Source organism: Strongylocentrotus purpuratus, unplaced genomic scaffold (genome assembly GCF_000002235.5).
Source record: "Strongylocentrotus purpuratus isolate Spur 01 unplaced genomic scaffold, Spur_5.0 spur5_scaffold_9, whole genome shotgun sequence".
Taxonomy (NCBI): domain Eukaryota; kingdom Metazoa; phylum Echinodermata; class Echinoidea; order Camarodonta; family Strongylocentrotidae; genus Strongylocentrotus; species Strongylocentrotus purpuratus.
Genome location: NW_022145615.1, coordinates 14,666,646 through 14,686,776, shown reverse-complemented (window position 1 = coordinate 14,686,776; position 20,131 = coordinate 14,666,646). Strand labels below are relative to the sequence as shown.

The following is a 20,131-nucleotide window of genomic DNA, read 5'->3' as shown; positions in this document are numbered from 1 at the left end:
AATATTGTTAATGAAAAGCAACAAACTACATGTTTATGACAGAAGTTACAACAGATACTCCATTGAAATTTAGTTTGGATAGTTGTTTAGAAGTGCCAGTAATATACTGTATAAACACAAACCAACAAATAAGTTCTCTCCCCCCCCCCCCCCCCCCCCCCCCCCTCCTGAGTAACTCATCATCCACTCTGAATCACCAAGTTTTGAACAAAATGGGACCGTGCCTGTATCTTTTGTGTGAAAATCTGAAATATTTGTCAAGTCCTGCTTGAATGAGCATGTGTTGAAGACAAAATAACCATATTTCCAGATTCACAAGTTCAATGTCGTATATCTACTGTACATGAATGTCAGTGCTGTGTAAATGCATAGGACTGTTAATGATCTTCCGACACCTTGATGACACTTGTCATCAAAGTTAATGCAAAGTTTGAATCGTTGAGAGGGTAAAACATAACCTCAATAAGTTGCTGTGAAATATCTGCACTTTAAAGAATCGAAATCGAGTACAGCATACCGGTATTGTTGTTGCTGGTTTGTTTTTAGTAAATTTCCAGAAATGAAAGTAAATTTAGCTTAAAATTCATAGATTATGATTCTACTGGAGGTGAGAAGTCACAAAGCTTAGCAAAAGATAGAATTCCTGATCAACAACCTTGTTTTCCTTATTATAGCTTTCTAGACTTTTGTTTGCATGATAAAAGCACCACATTGAATTCATATGATCTTGACTATATACCTTTAATCTACTTTATCCACCCACTCTTTCCCTACACATTTCTTTCTCCCTCCCCCCCCCCCCCCTCTCTCTCTCTCTCTCTCTCTCTCTTCCCCTCTTCTCTTTCTCGCTCTCTGTCTTCTCTGTCTCTTTTTAATCCCATGCAATGTATAGACCAACTACTGTTTCACAAGATCAAACATCTACAAGCCAGATATTCATATTTTAAAGAAACTAGCAAATGAAACCTTTAATATTCACATGATTATAATGCTAAAAAAAATGGGGATAACATTCTTTATTTGAAAATACATGCAAATGATTACAGGTGATTCATGATAAGTAATCTACTATAAAACAGTTATTCTATCACAATCAATTAGAGAGCGTGATTAGCTGCATCACACTCAACATTATGTAAAGGCTTTATTGATTAAAACAATCTTTGTACATATATTTGGTAATGAAGTAATAGAAAGTACCTACAATAAATTTGGATAAAATCTAGTCAACATAAATCAATATTTTTAAGAGGATACAAACCATCAAAAGGAGCAGCCAATAGGATGGGATTGAAGTTCCTTTTCACAGATAGTTATGCAGTCTTCTCCTTGGACACTTAAAAATCTCAAAGTAAATGTACAATTCTACAAAGTAGATGAAATTTATACTACTAATAAATCCATGTTGATAATTGGAGCACTTTGTTGCATCATACAAAAAACAGAATTGGAGAAGCTTTCCATAGTACATGTATTTAAAGGAAACATTTTCAGTAGGAACATGGGGAACTTTCAATCAAGAAAAACGAAACCCAACAAAGTTTAGCTGATAGCTTTATTAAAAAAGAAAAAAATCTGAGCCAGGTACAATCTCTCCAAAGTTTGCGGTTTCCTCGCTAGCCATTCTCCCATAGGAGTCGCCATTTTGATTAACATAGTGGTGACAGAGTAGTACCAGTTTTATTGTTTATTCTTACTTGGTAATCAAATAGGAGTAATTTCATGATATTTCTAACTGCCTAAATAAGATCGGCTAATATTTGTTGGGTTTCATTTTCCTTTCAGTAATCTGGCAGAGCTGAAAACTGAAGATTGATGGTAAAATATGATATAACTCTATCAAAGATCAAGTTTCTGGAATGCAATATACAAAAAGGAAGTGTTGAAAAACATCCAATCATATGACAATGTATCTCAAAATATATTCAAAGAAGTTCCACATGGTATTGGAATGAACTAAATTTGCAGTTGGAATGTATCCACAATGATAACTACACGTCACTTACACACATCAGGTTGAAAAAGAATTGGTGTCCTGTGATTTCACTAGAACTTTACAGCACAAAACAGCATTTCAGCATTGAGCTACATATGTATTTACTTTCATAACTAATGCTGTATACTGGTCACTATTAATGATCCTTAAGTACATGTACACATCCAAACAAAGTAGTGAAAATTAAGATACATACCCTTTCTCCCTATTAATAATGGTATATAATTAATAGTGAAATTCTAAATCTGATACCAGTGTACTGCACGTATTAGCTAGGTGTAATCAAGACTGCGTCGCCAAGGTGTCTCCACCTTAATTCAGTTAAGATCATGGCTTGAATTACTAATTGCTTTTAGTGTGCACCACCATAGTAAATGTAGATGTCAATTGTCATTTTTTCACCTAGTACATACACACACAGACACCCAACCACACGCGCATACAAACTAAAGAATAGCATAAACAAATCAATGTAAATCTAAAGAATATAATACAAAACGAAGTAAATTCAAAGATAATCTTGAGTTCTGGTAAGGGAAAAATTCTCATGAAAATTAAAAAAAATTGTACTGTGAATGACTGTGACAACATAAATGCATATAAAAAGAGTTACCAACAATTTGATTGATCACAAATTCAAAGATTCATAACTTTCTTAATTTTATCGGATTTTTTACAACCTTTCATTGACCTGTTCCTCTAATTTTTCTGCTGCTAATGCAACCATGTTACTATCAGGGTGGACTTCCACTTTAACAAAGCTCAAAGATTAGATAAAAGATCATACCATACATGATTCCATGAATAAATCCTATGCCATGTCAATTATTTTAAATGAACAATTTCACGCCTGTGGCTCACCACTTCCTATTACAAAAGGTTAAGTGGTTAAATGGCTAAGTCACATTTAGCCATGTAACGAAGTCTCGTTCATTATCCAATTGTGACTTAACCTGCATGATTGATTGCATAATGTCTTCTACTTCACTCATCTTCCTGTCTCAATCATTATGAATAGTTTTCACCATATAATAAAATGTATTTATCAAATTTCCATGAAATTGCTGTATCAAAATTTATCTGATAATAATAATAACAAAAATGAGAATGATATCAATAATGATAATAATACCCATTTACACCTTAGTGTAAAATGGCAAATTATGGTTTGATGTCTGTCCAAAAGACGTTCAAGCAGGGATGGGATGGAAGCCCTTAACGTCTGAAATCAACGTCCACAGAATGAACAACTAAACCATAGTAACTCTACTTTCATACATATTAAACTGGTAGACTCCCTTGACTTATCAAAAGCAACTATCATTTTTTTTAAATTACTCTAAATCAAGGTCTTGACAGGTTGGATGTTCAGTGGCCAAAATGACCTCTGCTGAACTTAATCAATTTAATTTCATCCCTTTTTAATTCAAGTCTTGATCATTAATTGAAATCAAATCTCTTAAAAACTAAAAGCCTACAGCCTGGTGATATATAGAAATAAATGTTCATTACGAGAACATAGCAGTTGTAGCTGGATTTAAAAACAAATAATTAAATTGCTCACCATTACTCCCCTTTCATCTTCTGGACATTCTTCATTAATATACATGAAATATGTCAACTTTCAAGGTCTGAATATTCAGTAGTAACTGAAAACCTTAAGTACTTAAAGACAGCTTGTTTCAATTGACACTTGACATTCGGTCCATTTATTAATGATTTCCTAGCCCCAATCAGAACATACTTTGCAAACAGCTATTCAAAACCTAAATGTTTTTTTGCTATATTTACTAGTGAACTGTACTAATCACCAAAACATGTTTTCTTCTTGATGTAACAGGGTTCCATGTCACTACACTCTAAAATATAAGCTTTGAATACTACTTCTACAGAGATATATTGCAGTTTAGTTACACTCTTAGTAAACATAAAACAACTTGAGTAGACAAGTCAACACACGCATATGCGCTCGCATAAAATAAAGCCGGCAATGTTTTATGTTATTCCTTTTTTTCTTCATATTTCTTTTTACTGCTAACCTATAGAATGGCAGGTAAAGTTTATTTGAGGTTGATTTGATACATTCTAGCTTTACAGATCTTTTGTCTAGGTGTTTACTACACTATGAAACACACCCTGCCTCATTTCTGCACACAAGCACAAGACCATTATCACCCACCAGTACTCAAAAGGAGTGATTCCATGCATTACAACTTGTCATTATAATTCCTCTATTCCTCTATAGTGAATATGTTCATTAGTTTTTATTGTTCACTCACATATGCCTGTTTCTAGAAAGAAGAAAAAAAGTAAAAGAGAGAAAAATATGGATTTTTTTATTTTATCAAAACCACAGAGATCTAGGAGCCAGTGCCTCTCCTAGGGCTTGGGGCAATATCTGCCCTCATAAAAATTGATATTAATTTGATTTTTATCGTCAAATATGTTTTGGTTGTCTTTTTTGAGAGAGTGGTTACTTTCCGATTACTTTTTTCTCTATATACAAGAAGTTTTGTGCCTGTACCAAAAATTTCCATCAAAATCAATTAAGAATGTGATGCACATTGAAGTTGTCTACATTTCATTGATTTCTGAAATGAGTTGATTCAATTCACCCTGACATGTGTGTTTCTTGCTCTGCCACTCCTGGAGTTCATCTGTGAAGAAGAAAAGAGCAATAAACAATGGTGAATGTATGAGAAATAGAAATTTAACGGACTAAAAGTGAGCTCGTTTATATTCCACGATAATTTTCATTGATGAAATAAATGTATGACAAACATTTTTGTATCATTGGAAACTGTAATAACTAATAGATTTCCTACAAATTTGGTATGCAACATTTTGTGAAATCAAACACAGTTAAAGAAGTACAGGTACCGGAAGTTGACAAAAAAGCATTGTTTGTGTTTTAGTAAAATCTTGAAACCTGCAAAACCCTGTGGCACAGTAAAAGTTAAGGCAATCGGCATTGCAGAAATTCAATCCTAATATTTGAAAATAATTGCAACTACTGCAACAATAAAGATATAAATAATTGTTTCTCATTGTATTATGAACCTGGCTTTACCTTCAAGCTCATCCACTCGCTTTCTGAGTTGTGTAACAGAGGTCTCTGCATCCTCTGCACGGCATGACGTCTGCAATGAAATGAAATCAAATTAGTTAAAGGCATCGTTTAACAATGTTAAATCTGAGATGCATGGCCCTACGTGTGATCAGTGTCTGTGATATTGTGTAATATTGAAGCCCTAAAAAATTGCACTTCAAAATGATCATGAAGTGCCTCAAAAAAGAAAAAAATCTTTGAGTGACCGGTTTTACCATACTCATTTTCCCCAATAGACTGTAGTGTTATTACAAATTTGAATTTCAATCATAAATATCTTGAGAATCAGACAGGGGATTGGCTTGTAAAATTTATGGGATTCCTGATTGACCTAAATTTATTATTATTATTATTGCAGCATGAGCTAAATCCAGGATTTTGTTTAGAATCTGAAACAAAGATACTTGTTAAGGTACGACTCAAACAAACCTCCCCAGCTCTCCTTCTTTCTTTCAGTTTTTATAACAACTCTCTCTTCATTGTACTTTAGAGGGATCTTTAATAAAACTGTCCTTGATCTACTACTAGTTACTCTCTAAATTAAAGCTCAAATATTCAGGCCTTATTACACCTAGTATTAGGATTAGTTTCAAGTCACTTTATCAATATCTCATGATCTACAGGATCAAATGCTGTAGTCGCGTCAAGGAGACTACGAAACACTGCTTTCCTTTTTTTGAACTGAACTAAAGTATCATTGTGGGGCTCCAGCAAGGCAGTCTCTGTGCTCAAATTGATTTGATAAACTGACTGTATAGGATCATATAGCTGAATGGGGGTGAGCTGTTCTACAAATGGAAATGCTGCAGCTCTCTCAATGACCATGGCTACCATCTTCAAATACCAAGAGACCACTTTAACATTTCTGGCTGGGAAGTTGTGAATGAGTAGAGCGTTTTTATTACATTTATATTTAAGGGACTCAGTTATATTGAGATCGAATGGGACGAATAGTTCAAAGATGAGTATTTCCTTTCATTTGGCCAGTAGAGTACAAGACAGTGTTTATACTTGTGACTGTAAGATGGAAAATGAATCCTTTACTATTTTTAAATATGCAGATGATACAGTAGTCATGGGTCTTATATGTCAGAATGATGAAAAACCCTACAGAGATGAAGTAACTAAGTTTGTAAATTGGTGTCCAGGAAACAATCTGGTCTTGAATATATGAAAAACAAAAGAAGTGATCATAGATTTCAGAAGGCAGAAGAATAACATCATTCCCTATATGTACATGATGAAAATGTTGATATTGTCACCGAATACAAATACTTGGAAGTTCACATTGACAGTAGTATGTCATGGGACATGCATGTTAGGAAAACATACTCGAAGGCAAACCAGAGGTTGTACTTTCTCAGGAAAATGAATATGTTTGGTGTGAGTAAAGATATCATGAAGCTTTTTTATAATTCAGTCATTCAACCTCTGATTTTATACTGCTGTGTTGTTTGGTTTCATGCTCTGAGGGTTCAGGATAGAACAAAGCTGGAAACGGTTATTAAAGCAGCAAAGAAAATAATAGGCAGAGCTGTTCAATGTCTGGCAGATATAGTTGATGAGCATATTCTGACACATTTTCAGAAACTGGTTAAAGATTCTTCACATCCTCTTAACCAAGTAGTGATCTTTAACGAGTCTCGTAGGGCACATCAGATACGTATAAGAAAAGAAAGGTTTCATAGAACCTTCATACCTTGTGCAATACATCTATTCAACAGTTAACAGTACCCAATGACGCAGAACAAGCTAAGTCGGTTAACTGTTTATTCTCCCTCAGTTTCCAGAAACTAATTGTGATTTCTCGTGCCCATAAATCATATGGTAGTTTCTTTTAATTATGTTGTGATTTTTTTTATTTAGTAATTTCTTGTAATGGTCTTAAATGAATCAGCCCTTTAATGTTAGCTCGGGATCCTCGACAGGCGCATGTCAGGTTGTTGAACATGTATCCAAGTTAACAATGGTTGCCATGGTTCACCGAAAATCTACAGTCTGAAATACGTCTATTTGCTGATGATTGTATTTTATACAAGGTTGTTAAAAACCTATCCGATAGTGAGAACCTACAGAGGGACATTCATCAACTTGAAAAATGGGGGGACGAGTGGCAGATGAAATTTAATGCTAAGAAATGCTTCGTCATGAATATGACCAACAAGAGGAAGAAGTTGAGTTTCCAATATACTCTTCATGCCCAAATCCTGGATCCAGTTCAACATCACCAATACCTTGGAGTCTTCCTAACCCACAAATACAAGTGGGATTTCCAGTATGCTCACATTACCAAGAAGGCTAACAGGATTCTCGGAATGTTAAGGCGTAATCTTAGAGGTTGTTCGAGAACCATCAAGAGCACTGCTTATCTTGCGCTAGTAAGACCTCATTTAGAATATGCAGCTAGTGTCTACGACCCCTATGAAACCAAGTACATCAAGCAGCTGGAAATGGTCCAACGTCGTGCTGCAAGATTTGTCAACAACTACAACCAACGTGCTAGTGTCACGGACATGTTGAGGGATCTGAATTGGGACTCACTGGAACATCAGCAAGTTGCAAGACTTGCCCTCATGAAACAGATCCAGAGCGGACAATCTGCCATCCCGAAGACCCTAACACCTCTTGCTGTTACTAGATCCCGTCGTTCCTCAACAAGCAATAGCCATCATTTGAAACAGACGTACTGCAGGACAGACTTCTTCAAGTTCTCCTATTTCCCTCGTACGTGCAAGGACTGGAATAAGTTACCCGATAGCGTTATCAACACAGGATCAATTGATTCCTTTAGGTCCCATGCGCTACAATTCCTAAAAGATTGCTCTATTCCATGACCATGTGCTTCGTTTCCGTGTCTTTATATGGACTAACAAGTCTGTCGACATGTACAGAAGAAGAAGAAGAAGAAGGAGCCACCTGGCATGCGCCCGCCAAAAATTCCATGCATTTCAACATGTACTTGGTAGTTATACCCAATGACGTAAAACAAGATAAGTCGGTTAAAGGTATAGACCAGTTCTGGTCATGCGATTGCATTGTAAAAGAAACGTTGGGGAATCGATAAAAACTAGATGGAATTTTGACTGCGCGCAGTCGAAAATGATGCCTCCACCATAGAGCAATTTAAACAAGTTTGGAGTTTAAATCTCCAGTGGTTCTTGAGATATCATGATAACAATCTCAATGTATGGAATTTCATAAGTTGACCTCTGTGACCCTTGACCTTTGACCTACGTGCTCCAAAATCTAATCAGATTGTCTTCCTATGGTGATACACACTATCATTAAGTTTGAAGTTTAAATCTCCAGTGGTTCTTGAGATATAATGATATGGTGATACATACTATCATGAAGTTTGAAGTGAAAATTCTCCAGTGGTTCTTGAGATATCGCGATAACGATCTCAATATATGGAATTTCATAAGTTGACCTCTGTGACCCTTGACCTTTGACCTACGTGCTCCAAAATCTAATCAGATTGTCTTTCTATGGTGATACACACTATCATTAAGTTTGAAGTTTAAATCTCCAGTGGTTCTTGAGATATTATGATAACAATCTCAATGTATGGAATTTCATAAGTTGACCTCTGTGACCCTTGACCTTTGACCTACGTGCTCCAAAATCTATTCAGATCGTCTTCCTATGGTGATACATACTATCCTTCAGTTTGAAGTTTTTACATCTCCAGTGGTTCTTGAGATATCATGATAACAATCTCAATGTATGGAATTTCATAAGTTGACCTCTATGACCCTTGACCTTTGACCTACGTGCTCCAAAATGTAATCAGATTGTTTTCCTATAGTGATACAGACTATCACTAAGTTTGAAGTTTAAATCTCCAGTGGTTCTTGAGATATCATGATAACAATCTCATTGCTTACAACCTTGTCTAAAATCCTTGAAAAGTTGGTCCACATACGGACCATGAGTTTCTTTAAAAAGCACAACATCCTCTCTGATACTCAATTTGGCTTCCGAGAAAAGAGTAGCACTACCCATGCCATACTTTCTTTAGTTCAAACGGTTGCCAAAGCTATCAATCAGTCTTCTAATACGGTTGGTTTGTTCATAGATTTTTCTAAAGCATTTGATACTGTTGATCATGATGTACTTCTTTACAAACTTTCTCACTATGGAATTAGGGGAAAACCGTTGACGTGGTTCAAGAATTATCTTAAAGGGCGCTCCCAGTTTGTTTCGCTGAATGGTAATTTCTCTGAAAGTAAACCTGTCCTTTGCGGAGTTCCGCAAGGAAGTATTCTTGGCCCACTTTTGTTTATTATTTATATAAACGACATCGAGAGGTCATCTTGTCTGCTTCAATTTATACTTTTTGCTGACGACTCAAATATTTTTTTGTCACATCGCGATCCAGAGCAATTGACGCAAATACTAAATAACGAACTTAAAAGTGTGGCAAATTGGATAAAAGCAAACAAACTGTCACTTAACTTAGACAAAACTAGTTACATGCTATTTAGTAATAAGGTTGCAACTTTGCCTAATTGTATAATTTTTGATGGTACTGTCATTCAAAGGGCCCGAACAACTAAATTTTTGGGGCTAGTTATTGATGAAAAACTATCTTGGAAAGCGCACACTGACAATATCTGCAAAATCATTGCTCGCAACACTGGTATCCTTAGTAAATTAAGACACTTCCTACCCCATTATATTATGTTATCCTTGTATTCTACGCTTATTCTTCCTTACTTGAATTACGGACTTATTGCCTGGGGCAGTGTAGCAACTTCCCAAATTAATAGACTCTTTATATTACAAAAAAGAGCGATTCGTATTATTAATAATGCAGATTTCCGGGCACACACGAATAATCTTTTTCTGAATAATAACATTTTGAAAATTAAAGACTTGTATATTTTTCAGCTTGGACAGTTAATGTACAAGCTCAACACTAAACAATTACCTTTGCCTTTTAATGATATGTTCGTAAGAAATGATTCGATTCATAGTTACCTCACTCGCCAGGCGAGCTCTTTTCATTTACCATTAAATAGAACATCTTTTGCACAAAAGACATTTGTTTTTACAGGTCCAAAACTGTGGAATTCTCTTTCAAATGATATTATACAGTGTAATTCGATACAAATTTTCAAAAGGAGACTTAAAAGCTTTCTTCTGAATAGTTACTACGCTATTGCATTCCTCAATCAAATATAATTTGTAGTGTGACTTTATGCAACTTTGATTATTTCTTTTTATAAACATGTATGTATTTATCAATGTTTTGCGTTTAAAAGTTATTTTTTTTTGTATTACTGAATCAGTTACTGTTATTATTGTTGTTTTTGTTTTGTTTTCTCATAAAATGATAATTCATGATAATTACTTTTACAGGGGGGCTTACACCCTACAAGCTCTGCTTTTTAGTCGGCCCTCCTTCCCTTTCAATTTCATGTTTATTTTTTAATGTATTGTATTGTGCAAATTGATCTATATGTATATAAATATGTGAATATGTTAAAATATACCATCATTGTAAATATGAACGATTGAAAGAGGAAAAAATAAATGAATTGAATTGAATTGAATTGAATGAATGTATGGAATTTCATAAGTTGACCTCTGTGACCCTTGACCTTTGACATACGTGCTCCAAAATCTAATCAGATCGTTTTCCTATGGTGATACATACTATCCTTAAGTTTGAAGTTTAAATCTCAAATGGTTCTTGAGATATCGCGCTAACAAACTCAATACAAGGAATTTCATAAGTTGACCTCTGTGACCTGTGACCTTTGACCTACGTACTCCAAAATCTACTCAGATCGTCTTCCTATGGTGATAAATACTATTCCCGAGTCTTAAGTTTAAATCTTAAATGGTTCTTGAGATATTGTGATAACGGTCAAACGGGACGGACGTACGGACGGACGTACGGACGGACAACCCGAAAACATGATGCCTCCGGCACCACCTTCGGTGGCGGAGGCATAAAAAGGTTGATCATCTAGCATATAAGTCTTGGTGTATACTGCAAGGTACTGGAATCATCAAAATGATAAGAAATTTGGCCCAGTCTTGGTAAAGTTACAAGCACTGTACACAGAAAAATGTATATGGGACTACGCGATATCTATCCAGTCCGGTTAGATACACCGGTAATAATTTACCAAATATAACAATTAGCAGGCAGTTTCTAGGCAAAATTTGTTTCATCACGTATTAGACAAAACATTTTTGAGAGGGGGGCATTTCCAAAACTGGTCTATACCTTTAACTGTTTATTCTCCCTCAGTTTTCAGAAACTAGTTGTGATTTCTTGTGCCCATTAATCATGTGGTGATTTCTTATTTATTAATTTCTTGTAATGGTCTTAAACGTATCATCCCTTTATTTTTAGCTTGGGATCCTCGGCGGGCACGTGCCAGGTTGTTGAACACGTTTTCCAAGTTAACAATGGTTGGCATGGTAGCCTGCGTCTGCTGACAATTCCATGCATTTAAACATGTACTTGGTAGTTGTGTACTTTTTCTCTGAGCAGCAGTGCAGCTGCCCTCCCAATAACTTTTAAAACCTTTTTTATATTCTATGTTCTTTCTCCTTCTATCCTTTCTCTCCTGACTCTCTCTCTCTTTTCTTCCTCTTATTCATATCTTTCGCTCCCTCTCTCCTTGTTTCTTTTCTTTCTGTTACTTTCCTTTTTTATTTCCCTTCTTCATCCCATTTCCCCCTAGTCTCTCTGTCTCTTCGTACTTGTTTGAAGGAGAGTGAGGGATGGGGGGGGGGGGGGGTCGGTTTTTGGAGTTACTTTTCCCCGGGCTACATTCTCCTTTAATCCCCTCATTTTAAATTCTTCTCCATTTCTTCCTTCTAGTCTTCTTCCATTAATCCTCATGTTCTATGTAGTTTGTATTATATGTATGTCTCAATTATCTATTCATACTTTTTATCCATGTATTTTGATATGAATGTATTCTTTTATAATTTTGTATATTAAAGTTGTGTAAGTTAATGTAATGTGCTTTACCTGGATGGAGAGTTTCTTCTTTTGTTTTGGCAGAAGACAAATGATATATTCTATTCTATATATTCTATTCTATATTCAATCCTTAGTCTTGCTGAGGGCAGAGTATCCCCTAATGTTCACTAATTAGATGTCATATTTCATTCCTGAATTTACCAAAGCTTTAGCAAGCTATCTATCAGTCTCTCTCAAAAATGAAATTGATAATACTATTCATATTATTCTTACCTCATCCAGTAGCTTTTTCTTATCTCTGCAATCAGTCTCAAAGTGATCCAAGTCCTCACACATCTTCTTGTCTGTAGCCTGCAGAGATTTGTAGCTGTTTCTTAACTGAGTAATCTCCTCCTGACGGTCATCTAAGGTACTACAAACATAGAGAAAATAAATAATAATTATAATTGATTATATAGCGCCTAACACTTACTTTATCAGAAGTCTATAAGCGCTCTACAATAATAATGCAGCATAATTACCCTGGCTTTCGCAGTGCAGCTGTTACGCGCGCTGCGTTTCAAGGAATAAATTCCTACTTCACCTGGGTGGAACGTGGCCAGTGTAGATCAATGGTACACAACTATCTACACATTAATTTCTCTTGATTGATGAATCATTATGCCCAATTGCCTGTCATTCCCCTTCAAACCCCGGCAAAAACCCCTAATAAACAATGTCAGTTAATTGTATACAATATACATAAATATGTTGAGAAACAAAATATCACCAATTTTCGCCATCCCCGCAAAAAAAATATTTCCTTTTTGCATACCAAGCCCACAAATGGTAACAATACAATAAATATAATGTACTTCAACTACTCTCTTGGCTTGCTTTTTAAGGTTATTATTATCATTATCTTTTTTATTATTATCATTGTTCCATTATTATCAATAATGTATTTAGTTAACACCACACAGATAAAAGACATTGTTTAAGCGCAAAATAAATGATTAAAGCCCAGCACACATCTGACTGCGATCAAACAGATTTTGATTGGATTGTGCTGTGTGCTATACCCTTCCACTGCAATCCAACCAGTCAACTATTCATGTATTTGTAACCAAACATTTTGTGCCCAACAGACTGCGTGGCATGTGCACCATGGAATCCATAACGAGCAAAGCGATCTCCTATCTCTTTAATCTAGGCTGCAAAATAATTGTTTTGGTTGTTTTATTGTTTATTACTCCTGGCCCAAGCAGCACATAAGTTCGAGATTACATTCAGCTGGTTTCTTACAAAGTGAAAATTCACTACTAGAACTAAAAATTAGCTGTACATGTCATATTTAAATCTACTTTAATCTTGACGGAGAATTGTAACGGTACCTCTTCAGACGAATACTATTGTCTTCAGCATCTTCTAATTTGTCCTCCATCTGTTGGCACTTACTCTGAAGCTGAAAAGAAAAATAGAAAATTAAGATGCTTAATACAATTGTACACCCATTTTTTGTGGATCAAATTCCTGTATAGCCACAACCATTACCAAATGTATACACTTTTCAAAAATTTATCATTCTATTTCCATGGATCATGAACTCATTACATCACAATCATCATAAGGTATGAATTATTTGGGGAGAAAATAATTAAAATAATCTATTGGAGTGCCCTATTACGATAGATGTGGTCTCAAACTACATCACAAGGCCCCGTGATGGCTCATGCTATACTTTATAGATGCCATGCGCGACATCATGCGATGGGCTTGATTTAGAAATGCAACATTACTTTCTGGATACATTTTTTTGTCTTGTTAAATTTGTGAAAATAACTGCTTTAATATACAGTATATCAAAACTCAATTTCTATGAATTGGCACCTAGATAATGTTACCATGCAATGACTGCTGAAAAAGTTATGTCGCCATGAGAATAACCTTATTGCAACAAATTTGATAAAAACTGAATACACCATATTCTAGGTATTTTGTGTACCAAAAAGTGGTATAAATGAAACAAATTTAGATGTTAAAAGGTGGACTGAACTTGAAGCACATGATGCACATCCTACCTAAGAGATTTGTTATTCCAAATTAACATTATTCAACGAGTGTGGGGTAGACTGAATAACAAACAAGTGACAACCAGTATTAAAGTTGATACATTACAAATAGTGACATTCAAAAGTATGACAAGGCAAGGAAATATCTCCAACTCGGTTTCGGATGTGACAGATGTAAACAAAAAGATTATCAATTAGAATAAGAAATTTTGGTCATATGACATGTACTATAACATAGACATATCCTACTATGTTTAAACGTATGCATTTGATATGTGAACAAACAATTTTCCAGCAAAATAATCCCTGAAAGTTGTATTTTCTTTCTAATGAGATAAGTAATTTCAGATTAATTTAATAATCTCATTATCATCACAACCAAGTTTAATAAATTGCTTCCCATGAACTTTTAATTCAATATAAATTTTGGAAAAATTGCAGCTTTAGGCTAAACCAAATAGACAATAATTGTCATAATTAATTAATTATCTACAGCATCCAATTTTTTAGAAAAACTTCATTCATGTAGTTGTTAAACCTCTATGAGACTTAATCATGTATTACAGCCCCCCCCCCCCCCCCACAAAAATATATATATATCTTGAGTGTACTTACATCAGAGTTGACTTTGTCTAAGCGCTCAATATCTGCAGTTTGTTGGTCCATCATGGTCTCTAAATCTTTAATCTGTTAAGATATGACATAATGTTTGTATTATCATACTAAGTAATCTCTCATCATACATTATTCCTTCAACATATATAGAAGGTATCATTTAGATTTAAGCTTATCCTGGACACCTCTAGAAATATGCACCAAGATATGATTGTCAATATTTTACCAATTTGGGGGCAGATGTTATCTCAATTGTTTACATTATTAACATTCAGGTGAATTTTGTAAGGAGCAAATAATTGCATCCAGTGTTTTTTTTTTCCTTCTCTCTGGAACCAAAAACAGGTTCAACCAAACATGGATTGAGAATGAGAAAGGCCCTACTTTTTTTTTCTTCAATCCGCCTTTGTCACCTTGCACAAGACCTTGGAAGTCAGGGTGCTTAAATAGACTTCAGATTTTAAACACCTTTTTCTTTAAAGTAACATTTTTACTGAACTGGAAATTCTTTTTTGTTTGTTTAAGTGAGTAAGGCACATCTAGTACATGTAGATCATTTTCATAATGTAATCAAAAGCACAAATGTTTGTTAAGAACCTCAAGACACATTATTTCATTTACCTGATTATACAAATAATTGTATTTCAATAGTCAGAATGCAAATTGCATACATTACATGTTGATAGGTTGGACAAGCCATGTTTGTCCTACCTACAGCATTAAGAGTAATTACGGTAAGTTGCAGATTGATAGTTCTCTTATGTTCACAATTTATTTGGAGAATGACTGGGGGAAGTACTCACCCTATCAGTGTTGGTGTTTTCACGCATCTTCAACACTCTTGAAAATCTGTAGTAAATGAAATTACATTTTACATTGATCTATTAATACTATCACTAACAATAATATTCATTGACAGCTATTTTTCAACTGAAGAGATTAATTCTGAAAGCTACTAAAATCTAGTTTCTGCAATTTCAAGTAAATCTATGACTTTCAATTCATCATTTTTCCTTGTCAGCTATAATTTAATATTGGTAAATATGTGAGGGTTACATGTAGCCTTGGGTAAGTTGTGTCATAGAAGAAACAAGAGGTCCGCAGACCTTACGCTTACCTGAGCTGATGATTATTTGCATTCAGTTTACAACCACGCGCGACACACTTCCAATGCAGAAATGTTCATTCATCATGCTGTTTTTTCCATACAAGCAGGTAATTTTTTTGATGATTATTTTGGTAATATCGGCATTTCATTTTTTTTGAAAATATTTTTCTCTTCAAGTATGTTTTAAAATTAGTTTTCTATTGAATTTGTGATCAAATCACCATTTTAGGGCAGTTGTTTGACATGCGGTATGTTAAAAAAAAAAAAAAAAAAAAATAAAAAATTTTATTAAAAAACATATTTTATGAAGAAAAAACGTAATTTGGAAGAAAAAACGGAGTAATTCCGTCAAAAACAGAATGGTTGGCAGCTCTGTATAACCCAACCCGACGCAAAGACCCGATGGAACAAAAAAAGTCGGTTCATCTCTGAACCTCATTGCAATGAATGCTCAATGTTATACCACTATAGTTTACCTGGAGTTTTCATCAGATTCTGCCTCTATCTCATCAATCTTCAATTTACGCTGTCTAAGCTCATCCTCCCGGTCAGACATGACGTCTTCCAGGTCTCTACATTTCATGTTGAGCGTCTTGGCTTGTTCTTCAAACTGAAAATAAGCAAGAAAAAGGGTACAATGCTTTCATACTGAATGCTTTATAAATGTTACAAATTAAAATCATAATTTCCAATGCCAAAATTTGCTAAAGATACTTGACGGTCAAAGTTGAGTAAGCGTAAGTAGAACTAAAACCCATCGGATAATTTTACTTATATTCAAATGCACTATGTTAGCCTATAAATGAACTTACATCTTCTGCTCTCTGTGAATGCTCCTCCAATTCAGTTTGAAGCTCTCTGATGGCCCCGTTCGAGGTATCAATATCTGACTGGATCAGCCCCAAGCGCTCCTTGATGTTGCTTAATTGTGACATTTTGCCTGAATGTGGTCAAAGCTATCCCAACTGCAAAACAAAATAGGAAGGGAAGACTAGTAAATACATGTACGATTAAGCCATCAAATCAAAGCTGATATGTTTTCAACGTTTCACAGAATGAACAGCAAGATAAAACGTATGGTAAATCTTCCTACAGCCCAGTAGAAGATAATCCCGGCCCCCCCCCCCCCCCCCACTCCGAGAACGGACGGACCCCATGCGTGTTACCAAAAAAGGGGGTGTTTGTTCTTTTTTTCTCTCATCTCTTTGGACTCCTGAGAAATTATTCCAAATTTAGGGGGGTACATTGAGCATTTTTCATGATTTAGGGGGTCTCCAAGGCAGGAAAAGCCAGTGAAAATAAAAGCGAAAAGCCTGCGAAAGGGGGGTTCGGAAATGTTGGCAGTCCTCAGATAGGGGGTGCTTTAAAAAAGAGTGAACAAGCATATGCGTACCCTAAATAACAAGATATCCCGAAGGAAAAAAAAAAAATACTCGGAACAACATTAATATGCCTTTCAATCATTCTTTAAAATGCACGTATCACAGTCATGCATGCTTGATGTGTGTGGATATACAGCCCTATAGTACATGCAGATGAAGGTGGATTTGTGATCGGATCAATAGGCTTTAAACCAACCACAAAATTGGAAAATTCAGTTATCCATGTCATAATAAGCTTATCGGTATGTAGGCATCTATTTGAAGCCTGCAGGGACCCAGCCTCCTCACGTCATCACCTTTCTTCACCTGAGCCAATTATTTATAAGGTCAGGATTTCATCACCACACTCTATCGCCAAATATGTTAATCAGGCTTCACCCTTTAAATTCATTTATTGCGTCTTGTCTACTCGCGCGCATTTTTCTTTGCGCGACGGCTACAAGGTGGTAGATATACGTCTATGACTCAACTCTTAATGTCAACAAAAAATCTCTTTTAGTTTAGGTCTAGATCTATAATAAAAATATGGACATGCAGATAGCAAATTTCATGACCTTTCTGAAGATGTGAAATTTGTACCGATTTTAAATTGCATACCAAGTTGAAGAAAAGTGACAAAAATCCTGTCAAACATGAAAAATTAGTTTTGCACTGCACTGTCACAAATTACAAAGTGTTGTTAATGTTAGTGCTAATATTAATTGTAAGTGTTATTGTTAATATTATTATAGCGAAGTGGCAAACGATAAGTAATAAGATAAAAAGAAATTCACACCACCTCGCAGTTACAAAGTGAATTTACCTCAAAAGTTGCGTCACTCCCACTCTCCCTGAATCTACTAACATAGAACTAATTACATATCCTTCAGTTCGTTCAGATACTCTACAAAAGTACAATGCTAAGTACATGACTGTATGTCTAAGAATGCGGCTCATTCGTGATTCTAGAAATTATACTAGCCGTAGGCGGGACATATTTCACTTTTTACAAGTCAGTTCAGTTTCTTATTATGGTGGAGTAATGTTCATACAGAAATTACACTTGCCTGTCCAATGAAAGTAGCCCTTGATGTCTGAATAGATCAAATTAGAAGTCAAAGATCTAGGAACTACCACCGTCGCGTTATTTGGGTCACAAAAAGGGTGTACGAAGCGGAGAGATCAAGTTTGTATATTATCAAGGAGTGGCCGCTCGCGCGCTCTATAAAAATATACAGTGCATGCAGTATCGCTAGCGCTGCATATATCTCTCTGGCGTAAATCGTACATGCGTATGTACACGGATACCGTACCTCGATATAGCGCGCTCGCTCCTCTCCTCTCTGACAAGTGGTCGTACGCATTGGCTAGTTAATTGCACCACTGAACTGGAATATGTTCAGTGGTACATATGCATGACGGTGTGCACTCGCAAACCTTTTTTTTATTTTATAGAATCTAGTCTATTTGAACTACAGAGAGTCTACAGAGGATGGGAGAGGCTCTTTTTCAAGCCCCTCCCGTTTCTTGATTATAAATAACGAGGTGTTCTTCACATAGTACAATATATATATATATATATATATATATATATATATATATATATATATATATATATATATATATATATTATATGATATATATATATACTGATTGATTGATTGATTTTTATTCGACAAGCTTCCAACATACAACAATATACAATAATAACATATCAGAAATAAGTCAGCTTGAACAGGATAACCCACGAAAGCTCGAGAGCTTATTTCCAGTGGGGTCCCTTACAGACATGTAAAATTAATAAGTTAAAATAGTAATAATTATTTACAGACAGATAAGAAAAATAAAAGAATTACTTATTAAAGATAATAATAATAATAATAATAATAACAGCATTAAACTGATGATAGAAATGATAATAAGGAGAAGAAGAAAAAGAGGCGGAGGAAGAAGAGGAAAATAATGATGAATTTATAGACTTTCTATATTAACGTACGAAAACATAAGTATATACAAAATGAAAAAGTATGAACCAGCAGAAGAATACAAATTTCAATCATAATCATGTCATTTTGTCAAGTATTAGGTATTCCTTTAATTTCCTCTTAAAATGAGCATAGTTTTCTATTTCCGGTGCGTATATCCCTAAAAAAATTACTCAACTTTGGTAGCTTTTCTAATTAAGAAGTTATATAACCTGTCATATGTAATTGTAAAGAAGATTTAATGCCCTGTCTAATGATACCATGGTATTGCTGCCAAGGATGACTGAACAACATAATGTCAAAATCCTCTTGTGCCAAGTTTTGGCTGAAGCGATGAATGGGGGATTAATGTGGGTCAAAAGCCATTATGTGTGTGTTTTCTCATTCCAAAACAATTGCTCTTTTATTTAGATTGACTATTAAGTATCAGGAAGTTGGACAAAAATGTTAACATCAACTCATACTCAAAGAAGTTATTTCAAGCAAAATTTATGATATTCTCTTCGTTATGATGACAATGTTGACTTCGTTCGCATCGATCCCTCAGGTGAGTGATACAAAATGGATACAGTTTATCTGGGATGTTATCTATTTTAATGAAAATATGCTGCCAATTTATTTGATATCTTTCTCGCATTAGGGTTCAGTAACCTTTGAGTTTTTGTGAAATGGTTCAGTGGACAAGAGTAAACAGTAAGAACTAAGATACCATGAAACAGGAAGTTAGTATAGGCTGTTCAAAATAATTAATTTTTGCAAAAAAAGTAAGTAGAGCGGCACATCCCCGTATACCGTATTAGGCGAGCACCCCCCCCCCCCCCCTCCGGTGACATTCCTTAACTCTACGTTTTAATCATCAACTTCTTCTTCCTTCTCTCAGTTTTCGTTACTTGTATAGACTACAGAATGTCTCATATAATGATTAACATAAAGCCATATTGTATTCACAAATGCAAT

The 20,131-nt window shown here is 35.0% G+C and overlaps 1 protein-coding gene across 1 annotated transcript; it reads right to left on the bottom strand.

The window, feature by feature from the left end:
• Positions 1-935: 935 nt before the first annotated feature.
• Positions 936-18,449, bottom strand: LOC594471 (tropomyosin). The gene is made up of 9 exons (XM_030977247.1): positions 18,257-18,449; positions 16,641-16,793; positions 16,305-16,438; positions 15,524-15,569; positions 14,721-14,792; positions 13,428-13,498; positions 12,328-12,466; positions 5,067-5,136; positions 936-4,653 (listed from the first exon to the last, which is right to left on the bottom strand). Exons 2-9 carry the CDS (start codon positions 16,761-16,763, stop codon positions 4,571-4,573), a joined length of 738 nt encoding a protein of 245 aa, XP_030833107.1. The 5' UTR covers positions 16,764-16,793; positions 18,257-18,449; the 3' UTR covers positions 936-4,570.
• Positions 18,450-20,131: the final 1,682 nt, after the last annotated feature.